The sequence below is a fragment of the Mustela nigripes genome, chromosome 2 (assembly GCF_022355385.1).
Source record: "Mustela nigripes isolate SB6536 chromosome 2, MUSNIG.SB6536, whole genome shotgun sequence".
NCBI lineage: Eukaryota > Metazoa > Chordata > Mammalia > Carnivora > Mustelidae > Mustela > Mustela nigripes.
Window position 1 is genome coordinate 125526745 of NC_081558.1, and position 12173 is coordinate 125538917.

The window sequence follows — 12173 nt, forward strand, 5'->3', positions numbered from 1 at the left end:
CGCTGCCTTCGGCTCTGGTCATGATCCCAGGGTTCTGGGATCAAGTCCGCGCTGCCTTCGGCTCTGGTCATGATCCCAGGGTTCTGGGATCAAGTCCGGCATCCTGCTTCTTGCTCGGCAGGGAGCCTGCTTCTCTCGCTGCCTCTGCCTGACACTCTGACTGCTTGTGTGTGTTCTCTCTCTCTAACTCTCTCTCTCTGACAAATAAATAAATAAAATCTTTAAAAAAAATAAAAAAAATAGAAATGCCCTCCCAAACCCCACAAAATCCTTACTACTAGACCAACTCTGAATCATTCATAACTTATTTCCAGAAGGAATGGTATGTGTCTATTTGGAAATTGTAACATGCCAAACAGTTAATAAAAATGAGTGGCTAATGATTTAATACTTATTTTTAAATGTTTTTTTTTTTTTTAAATATTTTATTTATTTATTTGAGAGAGAGACAGCGAGAGAGAGCATGAGCGAGGAGAAGGTCAGAGGGAGAAGCAGACTCCCCGTGGAGCTGGGAGCCCAATGCGGGACTCGATCCCAGGAATCCAGGATCATGACCTGAGCCGAAGGCAGTCGTCCAACCAACTGAGCCACCCAGGCGTCCCTATTTTTAAATGTTTTAATTATATCATGTGATATATACATATATATTTAACTTCTTTGTGTTATGGAACAGAATCAAACTCATTTACCCTTTGTATATTCATTCACTCATTTCCTCCAAAAATATTTAGGGAGGGCTAAAAATATTTTCCGGGCATCCAACTTCAAATTGCAACTCAATCACAAAAACAATATTGACAGTTTACTTTTTCTTCACATCAGAATCAGAGTGTGCCTTTCAGAACGATGTCTGCTTAACGTGAGTTTCCTCATCTGGTCATGGGAAGAAGTGGTGTCAGACAACCTGACTGTCTCAGACTTCTGAAGCAAAACCACGTTTGGTGCCCACCAAGTCCAGCAGATTCAGGACTAGTAAATGAGGTGGTCATTTCAGGCTTCCACTAACTACACGTCCACACACATACACACACGCAGCTGCTCCCCTCCACCCTGAAGCCACTCACTGGACAGTGGCATCTTTTATAGCTCAGGACTCAGGCTAGGAGGAAGGGACCGCCGCCACCACAGGAAGCCACCACCCTTCCACTCCCAACCCCCACCTTAGAGGTAGAGCTTAGAGTCTGCTCTCAACCAGGCCTGCAGATGTGATGACGAATGAGGCACGACCTCTGCTCCCCAGAGAGTCTGTCTACAGCACACATGGGCCAGCGCACAGGAGCGTACAGTGTCAGGGTGCTTCCTACACTCCTCTCGTACCTTCTCCAGACCGTTTATAATGTTTGTGGCTTTTGAACCAGTATCTCCACTCCAGGAATTTATCATAAGGAAATAATCAGAGCTGGAGGAAGTACCACAGGAGCAGCCTACTTGGGCAAACTTGTAATTGCCTACAAAACACCATCCTGCCCCAAAAGAATCAAAACAACGTAAATGTCTGACAACAGGGAAGTAGTCAAATGAATCATGATGGTCACACTACCTGCAGCCATGAAAGATAAGCTTTGTGGGAAAGCATAGTGGAAAATGCTGACGATATAATGTTAAGTGACAGAAGCAAGCTAAAAGCTGCATGTATCAGGGCTCCGGGGGGAGGGGCGTGGCCCAGAGTGGAATTCTCCCTGCTTCCCAAAGATTCTGCTGATCCTGGAATCAGTGTTACTGAGGGGAGTGAGCCCTTGTCCTCAGACAGTCTTACGGTAGGGGGATGGGAGGCTGAAAACCAGTGGTACAGAGAGGACTACCCCAATACTGGGTGAACAGGGAAAATGTACGTATGTACACAGATCGGGGTAATCAGTGCCAGGCCCTCTATGTTTGGTAAGACTGTGGCCTTGTAAATCAATACTTCTCAAATCTGTGTGGGTCTTGTTAAAAAATGGATTGTGGAGGTGACTGGGTGGCTCAGCTGAGATTGAGCATCTGTCTTCGGCTCCAGTAGTGATCCTGGGGGCCTGGGATGGAGCCCAGAGTCCAGCTGGCTCCCTGCTCAGCAGGGAGTCTGCTTCTCCCTCTCCCTCCCTCCACCCCCACCTTCCTGACTCCTGCTCTCAAATAAATAAAACACCTTTTGAAAAATGGATTCCAATTCAATGTCTGGCATGGGCCTAAGATTCTGCATTTCTAACAAGCTTTCAGGTTATGTCTGGCCTGCTGGTCCACGGGAGACAGAAAGACAGACAGACAGACAGACATACACACACACACACACACACACACACACAGAAGAGCATGGTTAGGGATGGACACATCCTGCAGGACAGCCAAGCTACACTAACTGACTTTCTGGTTGGTCACAGCATGGGCGCATTTACTTTTTATGCCTCCCCTATGCTGAAAATGTATTGCTTTTGTAATCAAAAAGAATACTTTTTACTATTCAAAACCTGGGACCTGGTAATTATTCTCACAGGAGTCCATCCCAAATAATGGGAAACGGAATCAAAAGGTAAAAATCAAAAGGTAAAATCAAAAGGTAAAAATGCGGTCTTTACTCACAACACTTCTAATACCAGATGTGAGGTTTTACACACCAAGCTGTTCTGACACTGCCCAGAGTTAGTGCACAGCCCCAAGGGTGGGTATAAGTCCCCCCAAGAAGGCCGCTCCCATTCCAGACACCAGCCACAAGTCCAGGTTGTCACTTACACTTCTACCAAGCTCAAAACTGGGGGTTTCCACAATGCCCCCCTCGGGTTAACGATTTAGCAGCTCACAGAACTCAGGACTACACTTGACTATTCCTGGTGTATTATAAAGGCTACAATTCAGAAATAGCCGAATGCAAGAGATGCACAAAGCAAAGTGGGAGGACAGCAGCTTCCACACCTGCTCTGGGCACATCACCCCCAACCCAGCACCTTGAGGTGCTCACCAACCCGAAGCTCTCCGAATCCCAACACCTAGGCACGATTGATTAAGTAACTGGCCCTTAGTGATTAAGAGAACCTACAGCCCCATGGCAGAGGGGGGCGCTTAAAAGCTCCACCCCTCTATCCACAGGGTTGGCTCCTCTGGCAACCAGACCCCCGGGGTAAGAATCCTCTCATTCGCATAAATGCCTTTATAATGGAAAGGAGCTTATTCTGAATAACAAAGGGCACTCCTCTCGTCCAGAGCTCGGTACCAGAACTGGGATGAAGACTGAGTGTATTAATTTCTTATAATATTGCAGAATCAAAGGTTTATGTATGGGCAACTTAGAATGATACACAGTATCAAAAAATAAGCCCTCATCTAGTTCTCTAATATTAAGAGAATAGCTCAAAAAAGGTTGAAATAGCATGTAATTACTACATACTGTATTTGTAATGACATGAAAAAAAGCAATGGGAAATTTTAATCACAGTATGAGAACTTTGTTAAAATGCTAACATAAAATGAATTAAATGTTTATAACATGTTAAAATCATTATTTTTTTAAAAAAGCAAAACAACAAAACTGGCCAGAAACAGGTCAAAATGTTCATGTCTTTGGGTCCTTGAATAGTGGGGGTAATAGAAGATTTTTTTTTCCTTTCACCTTTCAAGGATAAGATGGAAAGAAAGGAGCTTGCGAGTGATTAGGATAAAGGGATCCAAGGGTACCCAGGGAAAGTGGAGGAGGCAGTGGAGGGAAGAGCATATAAGGGCAGGTGACAGAAAGCAGGCTTGGGGGCTTATTAGCTGGGGGGTGGGGTGCGAGTGTGGGCTGTGAGAGAACTCACTGGAACACCTGGCTGGGAGTGGAGGGAGAGAAATGGGAGGAGAAGGACACCGGGTTTAGTCAGGCAGGCTGGATGGCTGAAGCTACAAGTCTGGATATGGGCTGGGAGGAGGAAGGGGTCCAAAAGCCCACTCCCTTTCTCCCTGACCCCAGCTGGCACTCCCACGGAGAGGTCTGGGCAGAAGCTGTCAACAGGGGAGCCACTGCCTCTGAAGGCTGGAGGATGCTGGCTGCACCACTCTGCCTCCTTGGGCACAATGGATGCCTTGTGATTCCTAGGAACACCCCAACTATCATTCTCTCCCTTTCCCTCCCCAGGGTGTCATGCCTCCTTAGAATTCTTTGAGGGCGTAGGGAATACACACTCACCTTGACCTCCTCTAATAAAGCCCTGCTGCGTTCCCAGCCCGATCCTCACTTTGCTTTGGTACCTCTCCTGACAGGCAACAAAAGGCAACAGAAAAGACCAATAAATCTGCACCACTGCCTGATGATCAAACTAGACAGCTCCTTTTAAAACTGCAAAATACTATGGAAGTATTAGTTAACAGCATCTTCACTCCTTCTCCAAGCTAAAGGATAAACCTGCCAGTGGACCCGCTCTATGATTTCACCGCTCGAGAGAGGCAAGTTGGACACACGGCTTCACTGTACCTGTATCAGGATTTCACAAAATTGTTGTAAGCCTCTCGGGACACTCCTGTGAGACACACTGATCCCCAGCTGACGGAGGGAGAGGCACTGGTAGCATAGCACCCTCCATCTGCCCCAAGCCGCCACAGAAGGTGGCAGAGGTGGGGCTGGGACTCCTGTGTCCATCCCCCTAGTCCACACTAACATCAGCCTGTTCTTCCACCATAGGATGAAGTCTGCACCCACATGGAACGCCAGGAGATTCCATCTCTTTTCCAGAGTCAGCGCAGGTTTTAATCCCCCAACAACAGAGCCAAAGCTCAGGGTTGACCGCCATGGGCCCGGGCCTTACTCTTCCAAAGCTGCTGCTGCACCAGACACGCTGTGAGCATTTGTCATGGAGAACCTTTCTCTAAGGCCACAAGTCTGCTCAGATGGGCAGCCCTTGGCTCACTCTGAAAACAGAAGGGTCAGAGCTGGGAACCATCTCTCCCCCATAGCCTGCCTTCTAAAGCCATGGGGGGAAATCCTGCAGAAGTGAAGGAGGCAGGGCTCTACCAACAACAGTAAGAGCTAACCCCCGGTGAATCCTTATATTGTAAGGCTTGATGTGCCATGGAATCCACACAGCCCTACAAGATGGGGATTATTATTACCGCCGTTCCACACAGGAGAAAACCGAGGCTCAGAATGGTTTAAAAAAAATCGGTCAAGGACACACAGCTAAGTAACAGAAGAACCAGAAATAAATCCTGCCATCTGGCAACAGTCCACATGCAGGATCGCTCTGCCTCACCTCTGTTAGGTCTAGCCAATACCAAGCAGCCCGCTTTCCCTTGCCATCTGTCTGTGCGACCCGGTCTTAGTAATCTCCTCTCTTGTGGGAGCATGCACCCACAAACTTGAATCCAAGTTCTCCTGAAAGGGTGCAATCAACTGGGTATTCCAGCATATCCCAAACACCTCAGTCTCTAAACTTGTGTCTTTCAACTAAACAAGGCTTTCTACTTACAGCCCTCATTCGTTCTTTTCTGTCACCTAAGGTATTATATACGTGCACCAATAGTTCTAGTGACAAAGACCACAAAACATCACTTGACATTTCCTTGAAACCACTCCACAAGGTTCCATTTGTGATGTTATTTTCTCTTCCTTTTCAACCCCCTCAACCTCCAAGATCTATGAACACTTGGACTTCAGGGAAAGGAAACACAGATCAAAACAGAAGCTTCAACTGTAACGAAACTGTGGATACAGACAGAGGAGAGAATACCTGTTTCATGACCCTTTACTAAAAGTTTCAAGAGGAAGAAATTGGGCCATCCTTTGTCTCCTATCACAGAAATCTCTCAAAGGCTGGGCTGTGAGCCTCTCAGTTCCTTATTCCTGTAAGAGCACTCAGACAGGGCTGGGTCTAAGCAGCATGCAGGAGTAGATCTGTCCCAACCTGGCCAGGGAACGGAGGGTGGGGAGTACCCTTGCAAGTCCTCGGAACCCTCAGAGCAGCTCAAGAGAGCCAACGCACAACCTCGAGGATCTGTGTGGATCCCAGTGACAGGCTGCTTAAAGGAAGGAGGGCTTCTTGGTGCCCCATCCCCACGGAACACCCTGGGGACCCCCAAGGTGCACAAGACCCATACTCCTACTCACAGTTAGTGGTGTGGATATTGGGGGCATTCCTTTTCTCCACTGTGGCTTGCCCATACATACAACACTCCATCTGTGTTGTAGAGCAACGGTAGGAAATTAAAGTTCTATGTGATAAGCCCAGCAGGCAGGGTGCAAGGAAATGACATACCTTGTCTTCCTGTGACATGCAAACACTGCAGAGAAAACAAGACTCTTCATTCCCTCAAGTGAGTATGTGCTTTCCCATTTTTCTTGGAACAAGAGCCTTTCGACCTATTTCTGTTATCCCCTTTTGGACAGACAAATCCACAGAAAGACTGCTCACTATGGGAGAATCGCAGGCACGCTGGGGCCCCGCCTCAAGATGGTGGGCATCTCAGGGAGCAGAGGAGACCAAGGGAACCGGGGCATGCTACTCTGCTCCAGGGAGGAGGCTGCTCCAGGTCTGCCTCTGCGAATCCCTGGGCACAGAACAGTTCAATTTCCCAATTCAAAACACCGGTTCAGTTTTGACTCTGCTGGCCTGGCTTGATAAAACAGCTGATGTATGAACATGGCCCATGCCCCGAGTTCCTAACCAAGGCAGCTGAAAGCAGTCAAAAGACGGCTTGCCTACAATGACTGACCAACTCGGGTGTGGCACTCAGGTGTCTGCAAAAGGCAGTGTGGACAGCACAGAGGCTGGAGAATCATGTAAACGTTATGATCTAACAGAGGTGAGTTTGAATCCTGGCTCTACCCTTACTAGCTGCAAGGCCTCAAGTGAACCATTAACCAACCTCTCTTAGCTCTAATTTCATCTGCAAAATGGGCTAATACCCAACTCTGAGACACGTGTGAGACTTAACGTGTGTGTGTGTGTGTGAAGACTACCACGAACCCTTCATAAATGCCACATTTCCTTCCCCCATCTTTCTAAAGAAACAACTTGGCCAAGTCTTAGCTTCTTTAGATTTCACGGTCCTCATCTGTTGGAAAGGAGAATCATGCTCCAGCAGCTCTGTTCTATCCCCACAGGAAGGCATGAAGTGGTGCAGATGAAAGCAGGGTGCTTAAAAATCAGGTTGACCTGACTGCCAACACCTTTTCCTTTCATTTCAAGGCCAACAAAGCACTAATTTGCTTCCCTAATATGTTTCTACCCTTCCATAACGAGATGCAGGGAAAAGACGCAATCACAAGTGTGGTCATTCCTTACAATGGCTATTAGCAATCAACTCCTCAAGGCTGAATCCCCCCCCACCCTCACAAAGAAGCCAGGAAACATTATTAGGTCACTCACTGCGTGGTCACTTAAGAGCCCAGCAAGTTTGTTTTTCTCTCTCCATGCTCTTGTTTTAGGGAACTGAGGTAGAATATAAAGTCACTTACCAGCTGCAGCTTTCTTTTACCCACACACCAAAAAAACAGCCACAGGCCAAATGACTCCACTTAAGTATCATCAAGAATTCACTATGACATTTTCCAACTGTAAGGGGATTTTTGTCAGCTCTCTTTTCCCACACCCTGTGAGAAAACTGGAACATGCTTTGGCATTTCCTGCACGGACTGACTGACAGCATCTTTACAACTTTTTTCCACTGGTGGACCCACACCAGCAAGGGCTAGGCTGATCTGGCACTTCAACTTTCAATGACCACAGTATCATCTACTTAATTTTTCTCTTAACAGCAACGAGGCATTAAAGTCAGTTCCGCTGAAGCTACTAAGAAATGTAGGTTTATCTTTCAGGAGTATGCCCCCCCAAATTTTAACATCCCCCTCACGCAATCACCACATTTCCAAATTACTAATCAAGCATGACAGAATGAGTAGAATTGTATGATAAATCTAGAAGGGAAAGAATGAGCAAGCTGGAAGAATATATAGATATTACTGCCCAGGTCCCTCTCCTTCAATGTGGTTCTTGGAAAGCAAAAAGAACAGAGCCCAATATTTTAGAAGTCAATTCTTTGCTAAATATTTATACATCATGATGCCTGAGGCTAACAAGGTGAAAAGGCCAATACAAACAGATAAGATCTCTTTATCAGGCAATAAGTACATCCCCACTCACCCTGTGATTTTTTTTTTTTTTTACAACATATACCTTTTATTGATGTATACCATGCTTCCAGAAGCATACACAAATCTTTTTAAGATTATATTTATTTATGAGAGAGAAAGCGCAGAGAGAACATGGCGGGGGTAGGTGTAGAGGGAGAAGCAGCTCCCCGCTGAGCAAGGAGCCCAGGGAGATGGGGGGCTCCATCCCAGGGCTCTGAACTCATGACCTGAGCCAAAGGCAGAAGCTTAACCCACTGAGCCACCTAGGCACCCAGTATACACAAATATCAAGTGGGTAAGTCATGTGTTTATTACTCTGAGCTTTATTTGATGAGCATAACTTGGGAAAAAATTTGGGTAGTTCAGGAAAACTGCTAACACATCTTACACAACCTGTCTGTTGGCACAACTCAATCCCCAGCTTGCTAATACCCTCTGTATGAAAAGAGCTGACCCAGCATCTACCTGCATCAACTTGATCCCCTCAACTCTGTCACACTCAGCAACACCCAATGCCTACTGAGCAAAAAAAAAAAAAAAAAAAGAAAGAAAAAGATAATAATAAAGCAGCACTGCAGCAGGGAGAAAAAGAAGACTTTTTAATGAGTCTAGAGAGGCAGACTTTACACTTGATTTACAAAAAGTGAGGGTCTGTGGAAGGCCTGCAATCTAGAAACATCAGCAGTGCTTTCCAAACCTACTTTCTGCACAACATCTTCCACTGGTGGTGATGGTGTTACTTTGAAAGGAAAATGCCAAACATACCAAAGTAGAGACAATAGTGTGAGGAATTCCATCCTGTACCCTTCATCCCAGCTAGTGACAATTCGCAGCCCATCTCCTTTGGAACTCCCTCCCACCCCTTACTTTTGTGCTTTGCAAAACTAAATTATTTGGAAGCAAATCCTCCACCTGTATTTCAATTTCAGTATGTATTTCTAAAAGATAAGGTTTTTTGAAAAAATCATAACACCATTACCAAAAATAACAAAAATAATCTTAATACTATCAACTAACCAGTAAAAAGTCCTTATCAGCTCAATTTTTGGTGAACTTTTCCCCTTCAAATCAGGATCCAACCAATGTTCGCACACTGCATTACTGTGTCATGTCTCTTCAACAGTGTTTAAACCGCAGGTTCCCCGTGGCCGCGATTCTCAGAGCGGCCAGGCTGATCGCTATTGGCAATTCCCAATAATTCCATACCGCGGATACCACAAAAAGATTCCAGTCCTAGAGGTTCGTCAAAGAAATCAGGCACGTATATTAAGCAGACGTTTTTACAAATTAAATAAGTTACAAAAAAAATGTGAAAAGCAAACGCGAAACGATTTGACCTGAGCAATTATTAGCAATTCTCAGAGCCAAACACTCAATCACGTGCCCTTTGCGATTCTGATCCGTGTAGGTTTATCTCTGCACACCCCCGCCTTACCCGAGTCATCTGCACGTCTTCGGCCTGCGGGACCTTCCTCCGCGGGCTGTGTCCTTGCGGTCGCCTCTGGAATTGCGGGGTTCGGCCCTGCCGCCACCTCCTGGGGCCACCTGCTCAGGTGAGAAAAAGAGAGCTTCAGCCAACCAGTTTCGGAGGGCAGTCCCAGGTTGCTGAGGGAGACTTTTGAGCCAGCCAGGACAGAACCAACCGAACAAACAGCCCCGCAAAATCCTTGAGGCTTAATCCCAGTGCCCGGCGCGCGGGGGCACAGTCCCCAACGACGAAGGGCGAGGAGAGGGGTCGCAGGGTCCGCCCCAGCGAACTCACGTGCGTCTGTGTCCGTGACTGATTACACCCACCTTTGGGTGCCAGAAGAATGAAACTTACAGACACCATTTCTGAAACGTCACCTATTTGATAATGTTTAAAAAGCTATCTCCACTGGAAACGCAGGGTGCGAGTGTCTGGCCAGCCCAGGCCACCGGGTTCCATCCCCGCACCCCGAGGCCCCAGATCCACGACGGCCCGCCAGCGCAAAGGCTACGCGATAACCGCCCCCCCACCCCGCCCAAGCCCAAGCAGTCAGGCTCGGGCGTCTGCAGCTTTCCGCCAAGGGCCCCCGCCCCACTCCACGATCTCTTCAGTGGTGGAGAAACCCCAGCCTCTGAATCCGAGGGAAATTCGTCTCCCTCCCTGACGCGCACGGCGCCCGCCTGAGAAGCCGCAGGCAGCGCGGGTGCAGCCGACTGCCCCAAACCCGAGGCGCGCCCGCAGCGGCGAACCGCCGCCCGTCGCACTCACCCGGCGCGGCGGGGCTCCGGATCGCGCTCCGCGTCCCCGGCGCTGGGCGCGGGACCAGACACCTGCTGCGCCCGGCCCCAGGTGACCGCCGGGAGAGGGGCGGGAGCTCCGCGCGCTGGCCGGGCTCCGCCCCCAGCGCTCCCAGGAGGAGGAGCGGAGTAACGAGCGTAGCCCCCGGGGACTCTGTTGGGACCCCGCCGCCGCTAGGCCCGCTCCGACCAGGAAGTGCGGGCGTCCGAGCCGGGCAGCCTTTGAGCGCACGCCCCGTTGCGCCCCCGGCGGGAGGCTGGCCGGAGGGGCGCCGCCTGCTGGCGGGGGGAAGAAAGGCGATGGAGGATGGGGAGAGCGGGAGCTGCCCGCCGCTCAAGGGAGACCTTTTCCGCGTACCCGGCCTTGAGAACCCAGCCCCAACCCAAGGAGCTCCGGTATTTGCAGGGTGGGCGGGGGCCATGGGCAGTTGTCTCCAGATGAAGGTACACACAGGGTAACAGACCCTGAAACATGCATGCCACTAGACAACGGCCGGTAGGGCACTATGAATTCACTTTTTATATAAAAATCTGCAAATAGCACATTTGCAAATAATACAATTATATTACATTATCTTTTTTTTTTTTTTTTTCGCCAACAACGGTGCTCAAATGTTGATTTTATCCAGTAAGTATTTGTGGAGCACCTACACCTTGCCAGTCGTTTAAACGTTTAAAATGTGGCACAATTTCCTCCTCGTTTTCCTTCAGAGCCTTGAAGGAGGGGCGTGGCCTGAGCCTTCCCAATTTCTCAGAGAGCCTGCGCCGGCTTTACAAGGAGTCTGGGAAACGCCCGCCAGAGGGCGCAAGAAGAACCCCGTGGTAGAAGTAAGTGTGTGCCGCCGAGGGAACCCAAGACCTCCCCCAAGAAGAATTCCTGAAGGAGGGGAGAGGTGAGCTGTCACGAAGGACTGCAGGGTAGGGGCGCCGGGGTGGCTCAGTGGGTTAAAGCCTCTGCCTTCGGCTCAGTTAGGATCCCAGAGTCCTGGGATCAAGCCCCGCATCGGGCTCTCTGCTCGGCGGGGAGTCCGCTCCCTCTCTCTGCCTGCCTCTCTGCCTACTTGTGATCTCTGTCTGTCAAATAAAAATCTTAAAAAAAAAAAAAAAAAAAAAAAGACTGCAGGGTTCATTGGGCAGTGCAGTGTTCCAGCCGGGACCCCACCGAGAGCAAAGTAACAGCCGCCGTCCGTGGAGTGTAGGTAAGACAGGAGCTGGGCACGCATCACTTGAAGCGAAGCTCACACCAGCCCCACAAGGCAGGGCTGTCCCTCCTCCAAGAGCGAAATGAAGACTTGGCCGGCGACGGCTTTGGGACGAGGTGACTCTGAGGCTAGCCGACCCTTCCAGGCCAGCCCGGCAGGCGGGACTTGTCTTCCGACGCCCCCCAGCATCCCCGGTAGCCCCGAGTGCCGGCTGCTCTCCCTCCGTTCCCAAGGCCTGGGTCCGCAACTGCCCTCAGACCCCTCCGGTCGGGAAGAGGTGCCCGACCTCGTGGCTGTGCACGTGGGACTCCTTCCCAAGGGGAGCCCCGTCTCAGGGGCCTGGGGAGGGACGGAGGCAGAGCCCCGGGTCGCTCCCCCAGCCCCCCAGCATCTGCTCTCTCCCTCCATAAGAACAGAGCTGAGCTGAGCCTGGGACCGCTTAGAACAAAGACTACGTTTCCTTGCCTCTCTGGCAACAATATTCATCGACAGGGGTGCCCGGAGCCCCCAGAATCCACTTGACGCAGCAGCACTTCAGAGACGACTAGCCCTCCCCCAGCATCTCTGATATGTCAGATATTCTTCACCGGGCAGACATTGCGGTCTGCCTTCCTGATATCCGCTTCCCAGACCTT

At 49.5% G+C, this 12173-nt stretch overlaps 1 protein-coding gene and 1 long non-coding RNA gene across 5 annotated transcripts in view; one reads left to right on the forward strand and one right to left on the reverse strand.

Moving 5' to 3' along the window:
• Window positions 1-10829, reverse strand: part of GPR160 (G protein-coupled receptor 160) — a 70540-nt gene extending 59711 nt beyond the window's left edge. The window contains exons 1-3 of one of the 4 annotated variants that reach the window (XM_059391577.1): window positions 10308-10829; window positions 9507-9616; window positions 9089-9304 (exon numbers count right to left, since the gene is read on the reverse strand). In XM_059391577.1, coding sequence (XP_059247560.1) covers window positions 9188-9304; window positions 9507-9616; window positions 10308-10758 — 678 coding nt within the window. In that variant the 5' untranslated portion in view covers window positions 10759-10829 and the 3' untranslated portion in view covers window positions 9089-9187. Of the gene's footprint in view, window positions 1-9088; window positions 9305-9506; window positions 9617-10307 lie in introns of those variants that run through there. The other 3 variants (XM_059391576.1, XM_059391578.1, XM_059391574.1) reach the window with 3 other exon arrangements.
• LOC132012061 (uncharacterized) lies at window positions 10652-11451 on the forward strand. Its single transcript, XR_009402512.1, has 2 exons — window positions 10652-10732; window positions 11048-11451. It is a non-coding gene; the product is annotated as an uncharacterized LOC132012061 (long non-coding RNA).
• The last annotated feature ends 722 nt before the right edge of the window (window positions 11452-12173 follow it).